The 25698-nt window shown below is 39.6% G+C and overlaps 1 protein-coding gene across 11 annotated transcripts; it reads right to left on the reverse strand.

Moving 5' to 3' along the window:
* Positions 1-442: 442 nt before the first annotated feature.
* On the reverse strand, positions 443-21499 carry LOC130912103 (poly(rC)-binding protein 3-like). 11 transcript variants are annotated; one of them, XM_057829925.1, is made up of 13 exons: positions 21225-21495; positions 14570-14740; positions 14455-14478; positions 14340-14372; positions 13920-14036; positions 13513-13644; positions 13321-13449; positions 12651-12794; positions 10030-10071; positions 9101-9176; positions 8623-8678; positions 8288-8457; positions 443-2755 (listed from the first exon to the last, which is right to left on the reverse strand). In XM_057829925.1, exons 2-13 carry the CDS (start codon positions 14642-14644, stop codon positions 2701-2703), a joined length of 1053 nt encoding a protein of 350 aa, XP_057685908.1. In that variant the 5' UTR covers positions 14645-14740; positions 21225-21495; the 3' UTR covers positions 443-2700. The 11 variants fall into 11 exon arrangements, with proteins under 11 accessions (XP_057685908.1, XP_057685907.1, XP_057685905.1 ...); XM_057829924.1 differs by having other exon boundaries at positions 8623-8681; XM_057829922.1 differs by having other exon boundaries at positions 8623-8681; positions 9101-9179.
* Positions 21500-25698: the final 4199 nt, after the last annotated feature.

Raw genomic sequence — 25698 nt, forward strand, 5'->3', positions numbered from 1 at the left:
TGCAAAATCCACATATAAGACGCACTGTACTATAAGCCGCTGGGTTCAAAGAGGAGGGAAAAAGTAGCAGTTTATCGCCCAAAAATTACGGTACATTGCTGTGTCAATTTTTCAGCTCTCTCTCTCGAGAGCTGCTACTATGAGCATTAGGATTCTCCCGACTTTGGACTTTTGCGGAAACTGCCAGAGTATGCATACATTTCGGCAGAGCAATTTGTAAGTTATTTCAAGATATTGAAATTATTTTGCCTCTGTGGTTGTTGCCGACATAAACACTTAAAAAGTCAGCCTGCCTCTACCTTGACCCCTGTACAGTGTGCTGATGCAATCTGGATTTGATTTTTTTATCGTATTGTGTGACGAGTGGGTGTATAGTCTCAAGTGCTTTGAGTCTGGTGTGAACCGAACCTATTCTACAAAAAAAAAAATGAGACATTGGAAGTTCAAACGGCAACACATGGTCACAGAAAGAAAAACTGAAACTTTATTTGTTTTTATACTTACCAACACTTTGAAATTAAACATAGTACTCACAACTAATATAGATCTGCACAGAGCAAAATAAATCAAAATAGTTACGAACTTCATTATTTTTTCCCCCCAAACTGCAATACACAGTGCAACACACAAACAGAAGCTGAAAAATAAAAATCTTTTTTTAAACCTCCTGCCACATGGAAAATAGATTTCAGAACAAAACATTTTACAAGCTACAAAGCTCTTCTGTCTGTAAGTCAAAAAGAGAAAAAAAATGAATAAATAATTGCACATTGCACCCTATTATTGCATTAGTTGCAGTTTGTTTCAGTCATATACACAAATGTAAATAAATATTTTTTTCCAAATACATAATGGTACATGAATATTGATGTTGAAATCACACTACCACCACTTGAACTCAGTATTCCTGCTCTGCCATCACGAAAGACTATGTCAAAATGCAAAGAGAACCAGCATTACAAGAAAAATGAACACACTCTGCTTTTTTGTGCATAATTCTGAAACTTTGCAAAGCATAATAACTTGTCTTTTGACATTCTATTCAGCCCAAATAATAGAAATTCAAAACTATTGTACCTTGCGAAGCTCAACTATCACATCAAACTGTAAGATTATTGCAGAATAACCACTGGCAATGTATCCTATCAGCCTTTGGTCCGTTTTGTAGTCAAAGGCTTGGCAAACTGCAAAATAAAAGTCATACATAGCAATGGTTGCCGTGTTGGACATACAGTAGATCATGTGACTTGGACAGTAACATTCAACAGCTGTTTGTGTACATCAACACAGAATTGAGCTTTTAGCAGAGTTTGAGCTTTTCTGACTAAGTAACATATTTCCTTCTCTTTCGTTAGCTTGAGTTTACCGATGAACAAACAAAAACGAGTTTGTCACCTGACTTGCGCCCAAAAAATCAAGAGCAATGAAGTTGCTGACACAGTTGTGACCTTAAAAAGACATTCAAACCTAAAGCGTCGAATGAACAATGAAAGAGACGTGACAAATAAACAATCGTGAAAAAGAGACTGAGTGGTCAAGCCCGCCCAGGCCCCCGTGGGTACCCCCCTCCCGCCCCCCAACAAACCCCTGAACATTCTTTGGCCTCTAAACACCATTTGGCTTGGTCCAAACCCTTTAGGTGGAATGGTATGGTTAAGCTTCTTTCCTCACTGTTTTTTTTTTCCTCCAGAGCTTTCGTTTTTCCATCAAAACAACTAAGGCAAGAAGCCAAAAGGTTTTGGACGCAACCCGAGGCCAACTAACCCCTCACATATCAGAGGCAGTCCAGAGTAAAGTGTTGTATCGTCTATTGCATGAGCGCCGCGTAGTTGACAAATAGTCATAAAAGTCCTTGTACAAAACAAATAAAGTATGATCATAAACAATCATTAAAATTTCCAGTCAGTCAGAGTTTTGTCTAATTTCCTTTCATGCATGTACTGTATACACTAGTAATAGAAGGAGGCTATAGGTCTGGGCAGGGTATAGGACTACAAGTGAGTGGCCCGAAAAAAGCTTAAAACATGAGTGGAAAATAGCAGGAGCACAAAGATAACATTTCAAGGTCCACTGAACAGGTTCTGCTCAAATACACAACAATACAACACTGAACACATGCAATATGAGCAATAATGTACATAAATAGAGGAGATAAACACAAAAAAGGGAGGCTCCAGGAGTGATACCATTGGCTAAAAAGGGTCATGTGATGTAATTTGACAAAGATGCAAATCCGGACAGAGGTGGAATAGTCCAATATTCTTTTCTAAAGGCTCTGTTTTTCTAAGGTAGATTATAAAAATTTGGCTACATCCCACCACACTCTGCCGATAGCATCACTGAGCTGTAATAAATGCAAAGAACTACTTCTACAAAATGTTCAGTCTTTTACTTCTTAAATGTTCTATGACGCAGCACTGACAGAGAAAAATAGATGAACAGAAAGAATAAAGAAACACAAGTCGTCGCTAATAAACATTCAACATGCTTCAACTGTTCTCTAAAACAAAAACTTAAATCAACAGAGAGTTTTCTTTTTTTTTTAATTGGCTCCCTGAAATAAAAGTGAGCGCTCGGCCCTCACTGGTGCGCAAAGGACCAGGGCGGCCGGTGTTCAAGGTTTTCGGAGAGCCAGAGCCAGAGTCCGGAGGGCGTCGTCAGTTGTTGGAAAGGGCCAGATGGAAGAGCCAGTCAGGGAGCTCAGGATGTGGTCATGGAGGATGGGTCGTTCCACATGGCCGCAACGTCTCGAAACCTGGATGATGAAAGGGAGAGAGAAAACATCTTTTTGCACTTTTTGAGGAAATTAAATAACAAACTGCTTTCGATAGTCATAAAGTGACAAAACTTGACATGGTAGTACATTTACAGTGTATCACAAAAGTGAGTACACCCCTCGCATTTCTGCAGATATTTAAGTATATCTTTCCATGGGACAACACTGACAAAATGACACTTTGACACAATGAAATGTAGTCTGTGTGCATCTTATATAATACAGTTAATTTATTTTCCCCTCAAAATAACTCAAAATATAGCCATTAATATATAAATCCCTGGCAAAAATGTGAGTACACCGCATGGGAACTACATACATCCCTAAATGTCTAAATTGAGTACTGCTTGTCATTTTCCCTCCAAAATTTCATGTGACTCGTAACAGGAGTGCTGTCAGCATTGCTGCAAAGCTTGAAGAGGTGGGGGGGGGTCAGCCTGTTAGTGCTCAGACCATACACCATACTCTACATCAAACTGGTGTGCATGGCTGTCACCCCAGGAGGAAGCCTCTTCTGAAGACGGTACACTTGAAAGCCCGCAAACAGTTTGCTGAAGACATGTCAACAAAGCACATGGATTACTGGAACCATGTCCTATGGTCTGATGAGATGAAGATTAATTTGTTTGGTTCCGATGGTCTCAAGCATGTGTGGCGGCGACCAGGTGAGGAGTACAAAGATAAGTGTGTCACGCCCACAGTCAAGCATGGTGGTGGGAATGACACCCCACCCCCTGACCTTTTCAGTCACTGCAGCAATACTGACAGCACTCCTGTAACGAGTCACATGACATTTTAGAGGGAAAATGACAGGCAGTACTCAATTTGGACATTTAGGGATGTATGTAGTTTCTAAGGGGTCTAGTCACTTTTGTTGCCAGGGGTTTGGATATTAATTGTTATATTTTGAGTTATTTTGAGGGGAAAATTAATTAACTCTATTACATAAGCTGCACACAGACTACTTTTCATTGTGTCAAAGTGTTACTTTGTCAGTGTTGTCCCATGAAAAGATATACTTAAATATCTGCAGAAATGCGAGGCGTGTACTCACTTTTGTCATACACTGTAAAATGTAAAAATGTACCTGATATCTTAAATACATTATATCAGTGGTTCTTAACCAGTGTTATTAATAACGGCGTTAGAGTATAACGGCATTACTAACGGTGTTATTTTTTTCAGTCGTGAGTAATGTAATTAGTTACTTTTCTCATCTTTGCAACGCCATTACCATTACTGAGGATGTAAAGGCGTGCGTTACTATGCGTTACTACGTTGGTTAAATGACGCGAGAAAAGTGAGAGACACAGACTTACGGAGAAAGCAGAGCGGGAGTCGCTCCAGTAATACCTGACTCTAGCTGATAGCCTACAAACTACGCCCACACGATGCTACGATTGATATAACATGTATAGAGAACTAGATGCGAAATGATAGACTTGCCGGCTTTAGTAAACAGCCGCTATCTTAAAGCAGTAGACTTCTCAAGAAGGCTCTGTTGTAAAGAACCTTCCTAGCGAACCTAAATAACTTTTTTATCTAAAATACTCCTTAATCGGCAAAATCTTGACTTGAATCTATCTTCCAATAATGAAACCGTTTTAAAACTTTCACATGTCGAAAGTAGACAGAAGAGAACTAATGCAATAACGGGAGCAATTTTAACAACTTTAATGGTTGACTCACAACATTAAATGACTTCCAAGCATAGCAAAGGTTATCTAGTTATTGCAATATCCGCAATACCCCTGTGTCTCGTTAAGTTTAGGGTAAAGAATTGTGCTAGGGCCAATTGTGCCAAAAACCATTTCAACTAAACATAGTGTGACCTATGATTTTGTTTTTATTTTATTTTATTATTATTATTATTTTTTTTTTTTCAAATGAAAAAAAAAAAAAAAACACGAAAAGTAACACCAGTTTCTTTGCCAAGTAACTAATTGCTCTTACATTTAGGTAACTGAGTTACTTAATTACTTTTTGAGAGAAGTAATTTGTAACTGTAATTAATTACTTTTTTAAAGTAAGATTAACAACACTGTTCTTAAACTTGCGAAAGGTACGTAACCCTAGGAGTTTCACACATGAATTCACAAAACCCTTTGGAATCACACAATTAAACAAATAAATAAAATTTAAAACCAATATTTCTCACCTAATATCTAAGCGGATTCCCGTTCAACTTTTCATTGTGACAGCATGTTTTAAAACAGGTCAAAATTTGAGTCCACGATGCCTGGCAGTCTGTTATACTTCTTCATACTAAGTGTGAGTCAACCTTCCACTGAGCAAAAAAGTTTTTCCTCCCATCAGATAGAGGACAAGTAGTTGAAAAAAATGGAATAAAGCATGTAAATTGGGGACAAGCCAGTCAAAAAAAGTAATCTAACACGCCACTTTACTTAGATCTAGTCACCGTACGACAATAGGGCCCTGCAGGTCCTTTGCCGATCCCCATAGACTTACTCGCGTAACCCCTGGGTTTGATCGAACCCAGGTTAAAACCCACTGCAGTAGATATAGTACAATATTTAACCAATAACTTAATCAGATGAACACAATCACACAAACATCCCCGAGAGTTTCTGCTTTCTCACTTTATTTCACTGTATGTAGACATTCTTCGCTGAAATGTGCGGAGAGGGGCCGATTAGCTAATCTGCAATGAATAAAGAAAGCATAATGTTCCCTACAAAACAGATGGTCCAACCACCAAAAATGGTTCCGTCGAGAGAAGCTAGGAATTGTAGAGAATTTTGACAGATTTTGCAATACCCACAGATTTGCAACTCCCTGCCTAATCTTCATCTATTCTAAGCTTCTTGCTGCATTTAATTAAAAACCGGAAAATCATGGAATTGATCAACTGCCTCCTCAACGCAGTACACCAGGTTTTCTCAAGAAGAACGACTAAAGGGGAGCCCACTTGCCCTGACGGTCCATTTACAGCTGGATACCCACTGGGCTCTTGCAAAAGATTGGGGCTTGTGTTTCTGTTAAGTCTCTGTGAAAGATGTCTAAACAAATGAAATCCTGATGCTAGGTATACTGCTGAATGGAACCAGTTGTTTCCTCATGTATTAGAAAGTTGGAAGTGTGTAGGCTGCGCTTTTCACAATGGACTGGGTTAATGGGCTGCATTGTCAATGCTTAGACCAGGGTTTGCCCCAAGTCCGGTCCTCGAGAGCCCAAATCCAGCTTGTTTTCCATGACTCCCTCCTCCAAAACATCTGGATCAAATAATCAGGATCGTTATCAGGCTTTTGCAGAGCTTGCTGATGAGTTTATCATTTGATTCAGGTGTGTTAGAGGCATGGGTGAAAGTGGCTTGAATTTCTTGCCGGAACTCCCCGACGTGAAGGTCGCCATGGAGCCAGAAATTTTATTTATTCATTAATTTTTTTCTTTCATTTGTTTGGGGACGGGGGGGGGGGTAGTCAAACTTCTTAAACTACTGAAATGTAAAGAAAACTGTTTTACCACAGTTATTTCTATAACACATACAAAAACTGATTTTCATTCAAAATTGTATTTTTTCGATGATTTGCAAAATAAAAGTTAACAAAAAAAGCAATAACCCCAACCTCCATCTCCTAATTTTTATTTTTCCTCATTTCCTCCCATTTTATTACTTAAGAACATAGGATGTATTTTAAAATTGAATTTAATGTAAACGTTTACTTTGTTTTAATATTAAAGATAAGTAGCATACATTCAGAAAAATAAGTACAAATTACCTATATGAACCTCCCCATCAGAGCAAATAAAACTAAATATGATAAATAAGCCTGCTCAGCTCTTTCGTTGCTCTTAAAGATTTGATCCGTTTTGTGTTACTTTGCCCTTTTTTGTCGCATCAATTCAACATTTTTTTTTTTTGCTGTTCCAGAAAACATGCACATTTGAACCAATCAGAGCTAACGATCTCTGCTGATCACATGTCAGTATGTCAGCCAATTGAACAGATAAATGAGTCCAGTTGTTTTTCTTTCCTGCGTGCATTCGCACATTGACGTGACTCATCATCATCAGACTCGGATAACTGCAGCAGCTGGGGAAACCTCCATGCCGTCTGTTTTTTTTTTTTTTTTTTTTTACATAGCGTTTTGACAGTTGCCGTTATATTTTCAGAATCAAAGCACCGTGTACCGGAACAGCATTCCGGCCCTTAATCTTATACCGGAACAGCATTCCGGCCCTGAATCTTATACCGGAACTGCGTTCCTGACCGTTCTGGCCCACTATCACCCCTGGTTAAAGGAGAAAGACATGGAAAACAATCTGGGTAGGGGCTCTTAAGGAAGGGACCTGGGCACCCCTGCCTCAGGCTCATGTGACGTGTGAGTTTATTCTTCTCCTCTCCTTCTCATAAACCAGTACTTCTCAAATAGTGGGGCGCACCAGGGGTGGAGCATGTGACCTCGGGGAACATGCTTTTTTTTTTTTTTTTTTCTTTTTTTCAGGCCGTTTGCCTTTTGGCTTTGACATTTAATACAGTGGTAGATGAGGAAAGACCACTGTTTACTGTGTCTAAAAATGATTATAGTGGACAGCTGGAAGCCAAAGCAATTAAGACGCCACTTAAAGACATTAGACCCCAATCTCATTGATAAGCCGCCTGGTTGATTTTCAGCGAAAACGTGCCGAATATTGCCAACAATTGTCCCGCTTTGTCAGTGTTATATAAGTAAACCAGTGAGCACTGTTAGCATGCTCAGTGCAAAATATCCCCACACCATTGCAAACTGGAGGTGATACTGTGAGCAGCGAAATTAAAACTGTCCTTCTGTCCAAAGACACCCTTTTTTGTCTTCTATTCAGTTCTGTTTTTCGGTCAAATTTTTTGTCATGTTGTCCTCAGGAGTTAATGTTTCTAATCAATTGGATTTTTTTATTATTTACTGATTTTATTTTTTAGTATCAAATGGTCAAAAATGTACCTTGAGTGTATTTTTACAGTTTGTATGTGACTTTTTTTTTTTTTTCAATTCAGGCGAATTGATGCGCGTTAAGACTTTTCTGGTACAAACAAAACAATTTTAATAAAGTTATGCTTTATAAGTTGATCTCTTATATTATTATTCATATATTATATTATTTCTTATTATATTATATATTTATAGTTATTTTCGCTAATAGAAAAAAAAGGACACAAAGTGAGGCAGAGGCGTACTTATAATATTATAGACAAATGATACTATTTACAGTGGCGGCAGAGTTTGGGGGGGGGGCGCGAAACATTTACGTCTTCCTTGGGGGGGCGTAACAGAAAATAATTAAGAAGCACTATCATAAACGAAGCCAACTTTGAGAACTACACAGTTTTACCTGGCAGGAATTGCCCACCAAATTTAATCGACAAACAAGGGACCAGATAGTGATTCAATATCAGACGGAGTGTAAGTGTCTGCCTTTACTCAGATAATCTGAAAGCTGAACGTTATGCAGTCAGATGCTCAAAAGGGGCACTTGAAGGAAGCTTGAGTTTAACACATAGCAAGTTTTTACCTTGCATTGATGAGGTACTGGGCCAGGCTTATGTTGGCAGGGGTCCCTGTGATGGTGATCTGGCGCTCCGATGACCCTTCCATGGCGTTAGCAATTTTGATCTGTGCCCCAGACATCTGACGGATCTCGTTGATTTTGGTTCCCTGACGTCCAATTATGCAGCCTATTAGCTAGGGAAAAAATGGGGGCAGGACTTAGTAAGACGGCTAGGGCGTACACATGTTGGTCTTTCTTTATCATTCACATTTCTTTGTCAGATTTATTTTAGACTGCAATCGATCCATACTAAGTGAAATAGCATCAAATAAACTTAAATAGTGAATTATTATACTCACATCATTGGGAATGGTGAGTTCATGAGTACTGGCCTGGTTACTGGCATCCAGACCTGCTGCTGACCACAACAGGGAGAGGAAGAGGAGGGGAGGAAAAATACATAAAATAGAGTTTGACATTTTGGCGTAACTCGTGAACATTTTAGCACTGTGTCACACTGGGCCCACGAACACCCATCAGAACACCTGACTCTCTAGACAGAAAGCCTTGAAAAGGCAGTTGCATCGTTTTAAGAAAGGATGCTATGGGGGAAAAAAACCTCAACATCAACAAGAGCAGACCACCAGCAGGCCATGTCCAAGGCAGAGCAAAAGGAGGAAGACAACAAGAAGAAGAGGAGAAGTGAAGAAAAAGAAGAGAAACAGCCAGAGGAAGAGAAGAAAAAAGTGTAGGAGGAAGAGAATATGTTCACTTCTACAGGTACAAACGAGAGAAGGAGTTTCGGTAAAAAGGGTTGTCGTGTAGGTGGGTACGTACCGGGAAAGGCAGGGGTGGTCTGTCCGAGGGGGGTAAAGGGGGTTTGCTGCATAGCCAACTGGTGGAGCTTGCTCAACTGCTGAGGGGGGGAAGGAGGAGGACAGCAAAGCTATGAGGTCATCGTTAAAAACACATTTGGACACACACTCACACAGAAGCTGTCCGAAAAGTTACGAGAGTCAAGATAGGATCTGAGGAAACATTAAAATGGTGAAGGTCAAGACGTTCATAAAGGGCTTGGCCTGAGTTTGTTGTGGAGATAGAGGAATCTCAACTTCATCGCAATAGGAAAAAAAACAAACTTTTTTGTATACTGCCAATAATTAATAGTAAATCATGTTTGATACACAAAACATTTCATGTTTACAATATCTAAAATGTTATATGTTTCTAATTCTACAAAAATATCATACTCCATACAAGTCATTGATTTCGTATCAAACAAGTCAGATAGTCATGTTGAAGATAGGTCTACATCAGTGGAGTCCTACTTATTTTGAGCTATTGAAAACAAAGTCACTGAGTGAGTGCTCTGATCATTCCATTGAAGCTTCCATCAGAGTTTGGTGACAAGATGCAGTCAACATGTTGTTCAGTGCAGACATTAATGTTGAACTTCTCCGAACAAATTACAAAGACATGTTAAATGCTTGAGTGTGGCAAAACAAGAGATAATCATGCGACAATGATACTTTTAGCCCGTGTTATTAGCTGCAGGCCAAGCCCCCGAGGTTTAACAGAGAACAGACAGAAGGGAGTCAGTGTCTTCAAAGTCAGAATAAATAGGAATTACATGTCAGATATAAACGCCATATTAATATTAGCATTTAATATTAATAAAGGAGGAAAGGTAGGTGCTGGTAGGAGCCTGTGATTCCAAGAGAGATTTATGGATGCAATGTGGAGCGCCTGATGTGGCGAGCACTCACATCTGGATGAGGGATGGCATACTGTCCTTGGATGGTGTAAGCCTGCAAACATGAAAGGAATACCTATTTTTATAGTGTATTTTTAACATGCGTCAACACCAAAAAGGTCCATGTAGTAGCTTGGTAATTGTGTGGAGCTTTTTACTTGATTTTACAAGAAAGGCATGCATTGCATTGTTGAATGCTGTCATTGTGGACTATCATCAATCAGATCCAGTTGAATTACAATACAATACAATAATGGGATCACTGTGACGGGGTAGGGGAGGAGGTGGAAGGAGGAGTTAAATGACTTGGTCTAATGACTAGGTCGGTGGTGGTCCTGAGCACAGCAAAGTTAAATGAAGTTATTCAATACAGCAACTAGTGTAATTAAAAAAATAAAATAATAATGAAAACATTTCGTCATCATTTAAAGCACGTTTGGCAGAGAATTCAGTAAAAATATAATAAAAGACAGTCTGGCCACTTTAATCATAGTTAACAAAGTAAAGTTGAAGAAGGCATAAATTTTGATATTATTTGGTGTTTTTTAGTAACTTTGCTATGTTTGTGTATTTTAACAACTCAATCAAGTCATCAATGCTTAATGTACTGACTATCATTTCTAGTTGGCAGAGCAGGGCAATATTACCGGTCTATTGGTATATTGTGATATGAACTCACACATTACACATGTTGTTATGCAGAATTAGTTTTCCAATATATTGTGTAAATATTAGGGCTGTCAAACGATGAAAAATTTTAATCGAGTTAAACACAGCTCAAAAATTAATTAATCGTAATTAATTGCAATTCAAACCATCTCTAAAATATGCCATATTTTTCTGTAAATTATTGTTGGAATGGAAAGATAAGACACAAGACGGATATATACATTCAACATAATGTACATAAGTACTGTATTTGTTTTTTATAATAATAAATCCACAAGATGGCATTAAAATTATTGACATTCTTTCTGTTCAAGGAATATACGTATAGAAAGACTTCTTAAAAGATGTTTGTACAAGTTATAGTAATTTTATATTAAAACCCCTCTTAATGTTTTCGTTTTAATAAAATTTGTAAAATTTTCAATCAAAAAATACTAGTAGCTCGCCATTGTTGACGTCGCCGAGCGGTGATGTCACATGGGCTCACTGCCGTTCTTCCACAGTTTCTTAACTACGTAAGGTAGTGATTAAAATACACCACAAGGTGTTAATGGCGAGGTTTAAATTATTTAGAAATAAAGCCAATGAGTGTGTTTTGTCCCTGCCGTAGTTCCCTGTTTCCATTGTACTTCATGGTCATTTGAGTGCTGGCTTCACAACGTACGAGGCCTCTGAGAGTTTGTATATTGTGACTAAATATTGCCATCCAGTGTATTTGTTGAGCTAAACGATTGAAGCGCTTTTCTGTTTGTGAACATTATTTTTTTTAGAGATAGGAATATTATTTTTGTTGAGGTTTTACTAAATGATACTTATGTTTGTTTTGAAGGACTTGCCGAGCTTATGCGCTGTCCAAAGAAACCCTGTGTCCACTCGCCTTTCTCTGCCTCGTAGCTCTCAATGTGCAAAAATCGGCGTCATTGTAATCTGTTTAAGGCAATGCATTAGTGGGTCATTCCGCGCATGCGTTAAATGCGTTAAATATTTTAACGTGATTAATTAAGAAGATTAATTACCGCCCGTTAACACGATAAATTTGACAGCACCAGTAAATATATATATTTGAGAAACACTTCTAAATCATCCATATATTTTCTTCAATTTTATCACATACGGCATCTTACCATGTGACTTGTCAGGTCAAGATCTCACTCGTTTGTTATTCTCTTTTGAACTGAGCTGAAACCATAGACAATGGATACTAGACAGTCATCATAATCTCTTTTTTTTTTTTTTTTAACTGACTTTCATGTGTTTGTTGTAAAGGTCAATTATGTAGGTCTAATTACAGTATATGGTTCTAACTAGCTAACACTAATTCCTGAAAATTGTATGCAGTAGGAGGTAATGATAGTCAAACAAACATTAGTTTCTGTTTTTCATTCATCTGTAAACATAAAAACAAAATGATTGAAAAATATTGCCTTTTTTTTTAAATATGCGTGTCGCCATATTGGATCATGTTGGAATACACTTCAAGCTGCAGTCGGCAGCCCTAGCAGTTGACACCTATCTTACGGTTAGCAGAAGTAAACTCTTCTTCTTTCGGCATGTCATGTTCACGATGCTGTGCTTTTTGAGTTGACCAATTAGAGTCATGTAATTTACTGTAATTCTTGTATTTAAGGCAAGGCACTTTTGCTTACTTTGTGTGCTGCATATTCAGTCCTGCAGAAGCATGGACATTTTTCTAATCTTTTTTTGGCTCTCATCAATAATTTATTAATCCGGCCAGTCTCCACGCAAAGTTGATGGATTTGTACAACCCAGAATAATACACTGCAGACCCAGCCAAATCATCCCTTAATGAGTCCTGTGATGCCTTTTATCCTAATTTCAGGCTGATGGATAGCAGTGAGGGCACAGCGGACAGCAGTGTTTCATGCCAGTCGAGGGGACAGGTGGGGAAGTGAGGTTGGGTGGGGTGTGTGGGATTGGTTGAATAAAACCTGGTGCGACACTAACAGGCAGTGGCTGGTGCTGCAGTAAGAGGCTGAGGTTGGCTGTGGACGCCCCCAGTGGGTCTGCTCTTACCTGGCCACCTGAAAAAATGACAGGGGTGGAGGCAGGCTTGGGACGGTAGGGGATTGTGGCACCTTTCGGTGGGGACTGAGGAGAGCAAGGGTGGGAGAAGGAGTGAGATGTGGAGAGAGTGTTAGAGAAGAATAAAGAGGAAGAAAGAGAGCATCAAGTGAGACCGAGAGGGACAGTGCCTGGGGGAAGATCTGTGACACAAAGTGCTCTTCACTGTGCACATGCTGACATAACGTCCAGTTTGTGATTCATCTGGAACATCACTTTCAACTGGATAATGATGACGCTACACAGTCAAAACAACCCCCTGAGCACTCTAGAGACTTACAGCCATGTCGCAACTGTCCCGGCAGCCCTGGTGGGTGCCATCATGAAGGCCCGCTGGACAACTGGCAGTGCAGACAGTTCAAATTTTTAAATTAACAAAGCAAATGACACAAAGACCAGAACTGTGATTGGTCCCAGCAAGTGGTCATCAATACATTAATCCTCTGCCATAGTCATTTACGGTATAGCAATCAACACTGTCAAATCCTTTTAGAAATGTTGGGGACGGGGGTTGAGTTCCGTACATTCGAATGAAAAGACAAGGCTACCGTACCTCCAGCATCACCACACATATCTGTTTGACACACTGTATGATGGCCTCCGGCGCCCCAGAAATGGTCACCGCCCTCTCGGTTGAGTTGGGTAGCATGTCGCCTGCTACCTGGACCTGAGCACCAGTGGACTGGAGGTGGGAGGAAAAAAAGTCTTGATGTTTTGCTCACTGGAAAGTTTATCTTTCAGCTACCTCTCTCATCTCTTTTATTTTGGAGCCTCCTTTGCCAATGAGAGAGCCACACTGGCTAGCTGGCACCACAAGCCTTAGAGTCACAGGAGGTTTGCTGGTGGCAGGACTGTTGCTCATAGAGTTGATGATATCCTGGAATGATATTTTGGGGGTCTCAATCAGAATACGTTTACGTAATTAATGCCACAAAACTACTAGGTGCCAGGAAAGTGATTGACCTGAACAGAAACACTGACAAAAAGCGTCTTGTGCCTACCAAATGTACACCAAAAGGTTTCATTTTGTTGTTGTTGATGTTGCTGTATTAGCCACTTCTCCAAATATTCATCCATTGTTTTTCTACCCGTTCAAATAAACTACAAAAATGGTGAACCTAACAAGAGTAAATAAGAGTGGGAAACCGTTACCTCCTCAAACTTGTAGGCTATCATTGCGAAGGCCTTGAAGATGGCATCCGTAGGCCCAGTGATGGTGACTATCCGTTCGGGACAGTTGCCTTCTGAGATGTTGATACGAGCGCCACTCTGTATATGAGCACAGTCTCATCTATGAGTGTGAAGTTACTCCAGTACCTTGATTTACAAGAGTCCCAATGTACGATTTTCAATTTTTGTTTATTGATTTAACAGTGCTAGTTGTTTACAATACAGTGCTAAATCCCTTTTATTTTAAAATAAAACATGGTGGTGGTTGGGGGAGCTGGGACAGACAATGGTATAAAGAGCATATTGATTTGAAATATAATCTTATTACAAATTAAACTCATAAGTCAAAATACAGCTTTATTAGGTTTCACAAGAAGATGCTTGCAGAAAATGTCTACTTACATCTTCACGCATTTTCTTCACTGTCTCCCCTTTCTGAAAGTCATGGTCAAATTAGTTATTGGATTTATTTATCAATCTACATATTGAATAGAAAATGTGAGCTGATTATATTTACCTTTCCTATGATACTTCCAACCTCCTGCAGGGACAAAAATACATGTAAATGTAAGGCTTTTTAAAAAAAAATTATTTATTTAAATGTATGTTTCTCATAGTTCTGGGCATCACACCTTGCCGTGCATCAGCAGCCGAATGGTAAGGGTCACATTCAGTCCACCTTCTGATTGGACCTTGATGGGCTCCATGACAGATGTTAGAGGAAGGGGATGTTAGGTGGTCACGCCTGAGAGGAGTTTGTAGGGAAAATGGGGGTGTGAGGGTGCAGTTGGTCAACGGGTCACCTGTAAAGTGAAGACAGACAACATTCAGACATGTCAGACAAATCTTGCCGATGCTCTTTGTCATGAACAGACAATTGGAGTATGTCAAATTGAGTGTTCACGAGCCAGCTTAAAAAAGAAAAAAAAAATCATTATTTTGCCATGCACCATAACTTAAATTGTGCACAACTTGAAAAAACACCTCAACACCCTGACGCCTGTTGATAATATACAGAACATTAATGTTTAGATTTATTTATAAGTATATTAAATTTGTTTTTTTAAGACTTTAAACATGTTGGGACTGTGATGATAAATTATTTTAACATGTTAATGCATTTTTGCTCAGGTCAAGAAACGATCTCATTTCTGAGTGACGTCAGGCCTCAAGTCCAAGGGTAAGCACAAGAGGGCGCTTGGGACCATAATGTCAACCATCCAGTTAGAATGGGACAAGACAGTCGAATGAACTTCCTCGTAAAATATTATTCACCGTTAGTTTGCTTGTAAATATGGAATATGATGTATTTTTCTTGAGGTGAACACATTAATGGCTAAACGATGCAGTTTTTTTAATGTCATGGAAAGGTTTACATTTATCTACATTTCTCATACTTATTTGAAATGTATTTTGCACTTTGTTTTTGAACGGCAGAAACACAACCAGACCATACGCCGTCATGCAAGGAGGGAAATCCGAGTGATATGAAGTTGCTGAGCTGCATTAAGGGGTTCGGTACGTGATGCAGAGTACTTCAAATAGTTATTTTTTTATTGTATGCCCAACCTTTACAGGAGCCAAAAGTCTCTCATTATGAAGCCCAAATCGTGCGATAGACGTCCAATCCATTGAAACTGTGAGGGTTGGCAGTAAAAGATCATGTTGTCATGTCATTGATTGCGACAGACGTCCAATCCATATCATACCAATTCATATATAGCAATGGTGGGTAGTAACGCGTTACATTTACTCCATTACATTTACCTAAGGAACTTTTTGAGGAAAATGTAATTCTAAAGGTAATTTTACAAACCCTTACTTTTTATAATACTTCTACTTGAGTAGATTTGGGAAGAAGAAACACTACTCTTACTCCGCTACTTTGGGCAACACTATTGGTTAAAATTTTCCCCTTCATTCTACAAATTCGATTTTACTTTTCCCCCCCCAGCAATGCCAACAGTAGCTCGACCAATTTCCCTAATGAGACATCGCAACAATAATTACCGTATTGGCCCGAATATAAGACAGCCCCGATTATAAGACGACCCCCTCTTTTTCAACATAACAATGTACAATATACAATATATATTTAACAATATATTTGAGAGAAAAAGCATGTTATTTTGCCTCATTCAAATCTTAATATCTGAACATTAAATATGTAAACTAAAGTGCAATCACATTCGTAAATGAACGGCGTCTGGTTTTTGAAATGTAAATAAACCAATCTATTGTGATAAAACAACAAAATTGCAATAACTGCATTAACCATCAATGTGAAGTCTTAACTATAACTGTAGTCTTGAAACAAATCTGAATAAGGAAAAACATTGCAATAAAATAATGCATACTGGTTAAACTTGAGAGTAGCTGAGATCTATCATGACAGAATATCGCTCCAATGATATCTGGCGCCATCTAGCGTCGTGAATGGGTATAACGTCTAGACCGCGAATATAAGACGACCCCCACTTTATTAGTCTTATTTCAATGCAAAAAACATCGTCTTATATTCGGGCCTATACGGTACATGACTCAATTGTATCAATCAGACTCAAGCTTGCCGTTCTATGATCACATCGGCCTGTTCAATGATGTGGTGTCTCTAAAGCAGGGGTCCCCAAACTACGGCCCGCAGGCCGGATACGGCCCGCCTCCACATTTGGTCCGGCACCCTGAACACCCCCCCCCCCCCCTCCTCAATAGTGTTAGTTATTTCCTGGCTTTTTTCTGTGAAGAACCCAGAGAGGGTTATTTGGTTATTATCTATTTAATTAATAGTGTTATTATTATTTATTATTATCTTATATTTTATTATATTATAATATATTATATATATATATATTTTTTTTTAATATATTATTTTATTTACTTTTGTTCGGTGAAGAATCCAGAAAGCAATCGTCACACTTTTTCTGTTACAAACTGACCTGGCCCCTCATCAGAGAAGGGAAAAGTTATGCGACCCTCAAAGCAAAAAGTTTGGGGACCCCTGCTCTAAAGCATCGTAAAAAAATTAAGTATTTGAGATAGAGCGCTGCCCTCAAGAAGACTTGAAACTGCGGGTTGTTAACCTCTCTACCTATTTTTTATTTGGCACCGATTGACCATGGAAAACCGGAGATATGATGATTTTTATTTCATAATAGGAGCTATGAAGGAATTATTCACCATTCAACTATTCAAACTAGGAACTATTTTTTTCACCGGAGGGCCTTCATGCTTTTTTCCCCTCACTGGAATTCAATGATTTTTTTTCTTCCTTTGGTTTAATGCGGTTATTTAATAGGTTATAGTAAATTATTAATAACAGCTCATATAGACTTTGTGCTGGGCAAAAAATTCCATTGTTCAAAAAAAAAAAAAAATCTCAGTCATCATAAATGGTTACTCACAATGTTACTCACAACTTGAGTTTTCTTTTCACCAAGTACTTTTTTGCTTGTACTTGAGTACATTTTTCGGATGACTACTTTTACTCGAGTAAAATTATTTTAAAGTAAAGCTACTCTTAGTTGAGTAAAATTTTGGGCTACTCTATTCCCTCTGCCTGGTAGTGGCTGACAGCAATCATTTCCTATTCAAATAGATGTCCATTGCTGTTAATGGCAGTGAATTAATTAACTGGGAGGGTTGGCAGTGATCATTCATTGATTGATGTCAGTTGTCATTCCCTTTTAACTGAGAGCGAATGATCACTGCCAGTTTTCACAGTTAAATGGTATGAAGCTATATCGCCGTCAATGGTAGCCAATCAGTTAGTACTCATGAATACAAACAGATTCTGATTTGGTTTCACTAGTATTGTTTTTTTTTAATTTTTTTTATTTTTTTATGTTCAGACATTGTTTTTCACTGTGGTGTGATGCTTCATATTTTGATAATTATATTTGAATATTGGGAGGGGGAAAAGCTCTTAAAACAACGGACCTTGACAACATCGTAATCTGCCAATCAGAAGTAGAGAAGAAAGCACATTTACAGTTTTCATCCCACCTGCCCCAGCTGCATTATTCTTCTGCATCTGTCTTCCTGCCGGCTGCTAATTAGCAGCTCTGTAATTATAGTAATGCCTTGGCAATGTTTTAATTGCAAGAAACCCAGATCTTCCTTGATTAAAAGCATGAAGCCAGCTGTTTGGGGACGGTGGGGCGGACTACTGCTCTTGATTGCATTTAGCTCGTTGTTGGATGATCAACAAACCGCTCAATGGCTAATCATCCAAGTTTGGAAGAGGGTGCCATTGCTTTGTTGTGAGTAGCATATCGCTCTTCTGTAATTGCAGCAAAGCTACATCAGCATGTTGAAATCATACCTCTGCTAAGCTACGCTGCATTCATGGATTGGTTAGAGGCCAGTGGAGGACCAAGAGATAAGGACAGGGATTCTGTCGCCAGATGTCTCTCCAATCTCCCAGAGGAGACCAGATTACATAAAAAACCTTAATCCGGGTTTAAGACTCGATCCAGTGGCTCAGGTCCTCACCAGGGTGGGAGGGGGGCGGAACATCATATTTTACTGTAAGCACGTCAAAGCGCATTCTGTACGTTGCTTTATGTTTAATTTATTAGCTGTCATTGATGATGATAGACATCCAATCCAGCAAACTGGGAGGGTTGGCATTGACTGATCTTCTTTCAATGCCAATGATGGCACAGTTCACTGCCAGCCCTCTTGGTTCAAATGGATTGGTCGTAAATCACCTTCAATGGCAGCCAATAAATTGAGGTTGCTGTTGAGCTTGTGTTTCAGTGTCCCCCTCAAACACAGCACCCACTCAGCTGTCATTAGGCACATTGAAAGCTGTAGATTGAGGTCAGTGAAAAATACACTGAAAACTAGTAGTGTTTTGAGCATACATCCCAGCAACAGAATTGGGTCAAGGCCGTATGATTCATGTAGCCAATCGGGCTAAAACCTCGCAGCGAATTGTCATTTTAGTTTGAGGTCAGATTTTGCTTTTCTTTTTGAAAGCACGATTTTTCACGCTTCTTTATTTTTGTGAAAAATAAGTCAATTATTTGTCCTTTCTTTGACCAACTCTAGTGCGTGATATGTGACAAATATCCACTTATATTTGCAAACGTTCCTCCCCCATGTCTGACAGTCTGGCAGGAAGTTGGGGGGACGACACACAATGAGGGACGACAGGGAATTTTTCATGACATCTGATGGGGAAAGTGGGTCATGCGCGGTGTTGCAGCGCTGCTAGCCTCCTCCTCTATGGCGGCTATTGAATTAATCACGCTTTACGCTCGGCTGGGCAACACAGTGCACAAAATGCACCGTACCCCCGACGCACACCCATCGCCTTCCTCCTGAATTTCCTTGCATCTGATTGCCATGCATAGAAAAGACTTGTGCATTGCTGTTGAAGAAAGATAAACCCGAGGCCTTGTCTCTTTGTATCTTGCCTTCCATTTCTGCTCTTGTAACAATGGCGAGATGTTGCTTTTTATGAGGAGCCGCTGATGTGTAAATGATGCAAAAGGACCCCTGGCAAGAGAGGTCATTTTACTCCCAAAGACCACATCTCTTAGCTCTGTTCTACAAGAATCTTACATTGTGGGAGGGCCAGTTTTAACAAGTGTGTATGTCCATTATCAATAAGCTGTTATGTAAATATGTTGTTAAACCAGTCACAGCAAGTAGGGGAGAAATCCTGTGTGATCCCATCGAAAGCCTCTGTCATCTGTTCCTTCTTAATCCACACATCAAGGGAGCGATGTAACCATGATGGCTAGATGAGGGATGGAATATTCGCTCGGCAGCAACTCAACATCTTGAACATTCAGATAGCGTTCGTGGTAGGAGGTGCACAGCAAAATCATAATATCCACTTCATGAGCACGTTGAGAAATCAATCACCCTGCTTTTATATGCCACAGATGTTTGCATCTTTAGATGAGACCACTCATCATTTGGCCTTTGGCAAAGGCTGACTGTGGCCAATATGTTCTTCCTATAACTCTCAAGATGTTTGTGCTCCAATTATGGGTGAACAAAAGGGGTCGGGAAAAGCCCTCTGGCTGACCCCGTTGATACATAATTTTTGACCAGCATTCAAAATATCATTTAGAAGTCCTGGCAGGTCTCCCAGTTGAGATGGATTGGACGTCCATTGCCATCAATGGTAGCCAGTGAGTTAAGGGATGAAAATCAGATTTGCATTGAAGAGGCTTCCCAGGAGACAATTCCTTCAGAAATTCTCTTCACTGGTATATGAGCAGCTCTCGGCTCTCGTGGGCTTTTGTTACATGTGCTACGATAGGATGGAAGTGGGGGGGGGGGGGGGGCATCATTTTGCGCCACTATGACAGTGCTTTCAAAAGCTGTCAGTACACATCAGCGACCCAGAATCCCGATACCTCAGTCCTGATCATGATCAAAAGCTTCCTCAAAGACCGCAGAGCCAACTTGCAGCAAGTAGCGTTCAAAGTACCTCAGAGCGTGTCTGCCTGCAATTGTGGCATTAGCCGGGGGGGTGGGGGTGGTAACAGGGGGTACGAACATCCGTGGCGCACTGTCAAAGGCTTAACGATACAGGCGCACCATGTTGTGCTGTGAAAAAGCTGCGCGTCAAGTCGGCCATTTTAGATTTGCCGTAATTTCCTATAAGTTCGATAAGTCGGGCTCCTGTGCGTTTTGAAGCTCTTTGACTTTTAGGTTGCTTTTTGGCTCAGGATACGTTGCTCACATTCCTCAAAGACAACAACAAAGCAGCCATTCATTGTCCCATGTAGCTGATACCATATTTGAGGTTTACAAAACATGGCACCGCTAATAATATTAACGTGATGGTAATTGAAATAACAATGACAAGCCACCCATGTCGTAACGAAGGTCAATCCAGCTGCAGATATATTCGTTCTAAGTAAAAGCGATCATGCTTGAGCCACACAATAGATGTGCTCAATGAATTGGCAATTCACTGAAATTCCTTTGTGGAAATATTTCTTCATGACACAGTGAACAAGTTGAGAAAACGCTAACGAGATCTTTTCCGGATGACAAAATAAGATAATGAGTCATAAGAACAGCCGCTCATTGAAAAGGTCATGGTAACGCTGGTTAAATAATCAATTTCATGAAGTACCGATGGCGTGATTCTGCACTTCGAGTTACATGCGTCAGAATTCCAGCAACGATGACTTTCTTGAATTTATGCAATTTACAATATTTTAAAGGGACAAATATCATGAATTAAATTTTAAAAAAGGTAGCATCAGGTGTTGGCCTGGCAAAGACAAAGAATCCCCCAAAATGAAAAAACAGTTTTACCTTTCTGAAGGGCAGAATGATGACAATGGTGACAACGTCCACCGATGGTGTAGCAGATTAAAAATCGCAAAAGGGAAAATGATCCCCACCCTCTTGCTTTTGCTCTCGCCAGGACAAAACGCCACCCGATTGGTCCGCGCCGAGGGGTCACGTGAGTGACCAGGAGAACACGTGACCCGTCTCGAAACTGTTTGATCGTCGTGCACCTCGACGATACAAGTTTAGTTGCTTCGGTGCGATTTGTTTGCTACGTTGTTCGGTGTCGAGTGTAAATAGGCCGTATGATGAAGCGTAATCTGGGCGAGCATCACCCACCGCCCTGTCGGGACCCTCCGACCCCCCTCTGTGTTTACTGCAACAAAAGGAGGGCATCCATGCCCACTGAGGCACAAGGGCATCGTAGGGACATATCTAGGGTTTAGGTGCTCTAAATCAGAACTGTGGCCTCGGGGAATTTTGGTTCAAGAAGCCCAAAGTCCACTGAGTCCTTGTCACTAGTTTTATTTCAAATGTGTCTTTTGGGATAGTTTAGAACCTCCTCAAAAGTTCAAAATAAAAGCCCACTCTACTGCCATGACATGCAGATCCTCTGCTTTTTAATCTGGCCAGTGTGTGTGCGTGCGGGTGTGTGTGTGTGTGGAATTATAGAGCTTTGGAAGCAGTCCATCCAGATTTTCCAATCCAGCACAAATCCAGCCCTCATGTCAGATGGACAGTTGTGCAGAGCTTAATCTGACATTATTAGGCTTGGATGGGATGCTAGGAGAAAGCAAATGTTGTTGGATTAGGGGCAGTGCAGACAATGAAGAACATGTTTTACCTTATTCACAATCGTTATCCTGGTCTCATAACAAAGAGTGCTGATACATATGGGGTTCTCAGTTTCATATCTACGCCACACAAATTGTAATGCTTCAACCCAACTGTAAAATAGCCCACGGGACAAACTACAAATAGAGCATTAAATTAGCTCTACATTAAATAATAAGAGGTGTGGGGGTGTATGATATGATGGCTTGCCCCATGTTCACAACTACTACTTGGAACAATCATGAGCTATATCACTGAGAGACACTTGAGCAAGACAATGAAGCTTTTTAATAAAATTGTAAAAATCTCCTTATAGGTCCAGCATAGGATTTTGGGACTAAAATGGTAGATTAAGGGCACACAGAAGGATTTAGGAGTGAAGAGAGCCCTATAACCTGATTGACCCTGCCTGCCAATGGCCTGCAGCAAGGTGATGGGAAACCTCATTTCCACCCCACCCCATCAGAACTTGTCCTCACATTTCCTATCATTATGCTTGTGTCCTAATGGAGGCAGACGGCTGTGAAGGACAGGGTGAGGGAGATGGCAGTCATAGTCAATCCAAACGATTGCTGTTCATGCAAGAGAGAGAGGGACGACACAAACATTGGGCTGAGATGACCCTACTGGGTGTTCAGATAGGGACATTCATTCATTTTTTTTCAAATTTTGAGGGACCGTGATAGAAAATGTGTATCGTATGAAGATAAAGTTTATACATACAGATGAAACTAGTGATTTTCCAATAAACCATGATGATAATATTTCAAATGTGAAACAGGAATTAAGAGTGAAGACAAAGATCGTGTCAGATAAGCCTGTCGCAATATGCAATAATTCCATTTATCGCACGATAAATAAAAATGAAGGCGGTAATTTTTCAGCTGCGACGCTGAGACGTGCTGTTAACAGTTCGGATTCCTTATTACCAACTGCACAAAATGCATCTTCGTTCCAGGTCCGGCAAAAAATAGCGCCGGAGCCAATTGTTCCCATTATATCCTATTATTCAACGTATACTGGCCACTAGTGCTCCGGATTGACTGCGGACCACCTCCAGCGTGCCGGTGTTGTTGACGTGTGGGCGCTCCCGTCACGGGTGCCATTTCATGCGGGGCGGCTATTTTTCGGCACAACACCGGACATTTGAGTGGCAAATTAAGAGCGCTGTACTTCAAACTCGTCCTGTTTATGAAAGTCGATTGTCATATGCTGGTGTTGTGCAGTAATGAGCAGACGTGACTCCTGTGGCGTTTGCTAACTTTTTTAATGCAGCAAACACTAGATATCATGAAATAGCAAACTAGATGCGCTACGTCCCATATGGCCATTGGCTACATGAGCCCAGAGTGACATCGATGAATTATAAACCGCCATGACTGAATGGAAGTTAAGCAGGCCAAATCAATCCATACCAGTGACTATAGATAATGCTGCAAATATTGTTAATTCAAGACGTGACACAGATGGATTCGGACCACAAATATGATGTCTTGCTCATGTAGTAAACCTAGCTGCTAAGAGAGCTGTAGCAATCAACAGTGTGCCCCGCCTCACTTTACAAACAGTAAAGATTGTTCTCAGCACTTTTATACTAAAATTCTTCAGATCAGTAAGAAGTAAGCACATAGATATTATGCACTAAAATGCATGTTTATATGATGGCAATTTAATTTTTGCTCGTTTGCAAAAAAAAAAAAAAAAAGTTTTTTTTTTTTTCGAGAGCATTAAATGTATGGAATCAGATCTAAAAATCATGTCCCCCGTATCGAAAATCGTACCGAACAGTGACTTAACTGTATCGTTGCATCCCTATGGAACACCATTGCAGAAGCTATGAGGGGAAAAGTTTTCATTTGCCTAAATGCTTAAGTTATTAACTGCAATTGTATTTTTTTTTTTCTTGAAAAACACATTTTATTTATTCTGTGTTTCTGTACGATATTAATATTGTTGTCTTTTACTTATGAGGCATGGTCTATTGTTTTTAGTTGTGATTTCTTATCGTGTTTAAATGGGTGTACTTGATCTATTAATATATACTGTATTCTCACTGTGTTATTGTAAATTGGTTTTTAAAAAAATGGGGGGGCGCAATAATATCGCATATCGCAATAATTTATGAGATAAATTATCGCACACTAAAATTTGTTATCGCGACAGGCCTAGTGTCAGATGCATACAGTTCATTACGGTGCTAAAGTGAACTGTTATTAAAGTGCTACGAAAATTGGAGAAGGTCAACATAATTACCCTGTATGTAAAGAAAGAAGTATTTTGTGGCAAAATTCCTTTAGGTTTTAAAATACGGTTGATATTTCTGGATTTTGTGTTGACATTTCTGCAAGCAAAATGATATAATGATCTCAATGCTAATCATTTATAATACTGATCTTGTAATACTAACCAGAGAATTGAATTTCTGTAGAAATTGCATGAGGATGCTGAATGAAAAAAATGTGACGCGAAGTAGAATAATGTTGAAGAATGTAGAGGGATAGTCAGTGCAAAGGACTACTGCTAAATGATGTGGAATGATTCATAATAATAAATTTGTAGAATAATGTGGAAGGCTATTGAATTATGTGGAGTGTTGTTGAATAATGTGGAAGGTTGTTATCGACAAAAATGTGGCATGACGTTCAAAAATGTTGAATCATGTGGAATGATGTAAAATTGTGTTGAATGTGGAACAATGTTCAATAACATCATTGATTATTGGGCACTTCTGGGTCACTTGCTGTTGATATTGAAGCACTCCTGGGTCACTTCCTGTTATTTTTGGAATGATGATAATGATTTTTAAAAATGTAGGAGAAGAAGAACGTTTAAAAATAAAAATAAAAAAAATTAGTGCTTACAGCATTCGAACTATTACTAGTATATAATTTATCTCACAGGATTTCTATAGTGGAAAGTCACTAAAATGATGTGAAACTTTCATACCCTCTCATCTTTATTCCTGACAGCTTTGAGCTGTTTCTGACACACTTTGCTCTGCACTATTGATTTCCCGCAACTAGCACAACTCTGTAAATGAAATTGACGTCAGAGACATGGACTAAAGCCAGCCAGTGGGCAACAAATACACGATCATCACTGATACAAGTAAACTTCCTGATGACCCTATAAAAGTAAAACAAACATTCGTTGCTCGAGATTAGCTTTTGCAAGTGATTGTTACAATGAGTAGTCTCGATCTGAAATTCCAAAGGTGTTCATCATCACAATAAAAAAACAAAAAAGTGATCTTCAATTATGAAAAAGTGAGTTAGCAAAAAATGCTGTACTAATTTGTATGTATTAAATGAAGTTGCTTTGGGTTTGCCCGATGTATTAAAAAGCATTGAAAGAGTCAGTTCTCTAATGTAATCTGCCATCTTCTTTTATGTAGAGTTTATATTCCCGTTGGCCATTGTCAGAGCACTCCAGTGCACAATAAAGCCTTGCTCTAAAAGCATCCTATATACCTCCAATGCCCCCCCAACACAAACCCCAGTTTCCTAATGGAAAATAGTGCCTGACCCTCTTTGCTGTAACACGTAATGGTTCCACTTTGCCTGTTGGCAAAAACCAATGATGTATTCAAACTTCTCTGTTTTTTATTGTGTTTTGCGGGGTGTTTGTTTGATTTATTTCTGTGTTCATGCTTTGCTGGAGTACA

Source organism: Corythoichthys intestinalis, chromosome 2 (genome assembly GCF_030265065.1).
Source record: "Corythoichthys intestinalis isolate RoL2023-P3 chromosome 2, ASM3026506v1, whole genome shotgun sequence".
Taxonomy (NCBI): Eukaryota; Metazoa; Chordata; class Actinopteri; order Syngnathiformes; family Syngnathidae; genus Corythoichthys; species Corythoichthys intestinalis.

Excerpts from the sequence above, each read along its gene's own strand:
- LOC130912103 (XM_057829922.1), bottom strand. The coding sequence starts at position 14,644 with ATGGAGCCCATCAAGGTCCAATCAGAAGGTGGACTGAATGTGACCCTT. Across the intron at positions 9,180-10,029 it reads ATGCCATCCCTCATCCAGAT|CAGTTGAGCAAGCTCCACCA; the intron begins GTGAGTGCTCGC and ends TCCCCCCCTCAG. Across the intron at positions 8,458-8,622 it reads AACTCACCATTCCCAATGAT|CTAATAGGCTGCATAATTGG; the intron begins GTGAGTATAATA and ends TTTTTTCCCTAG.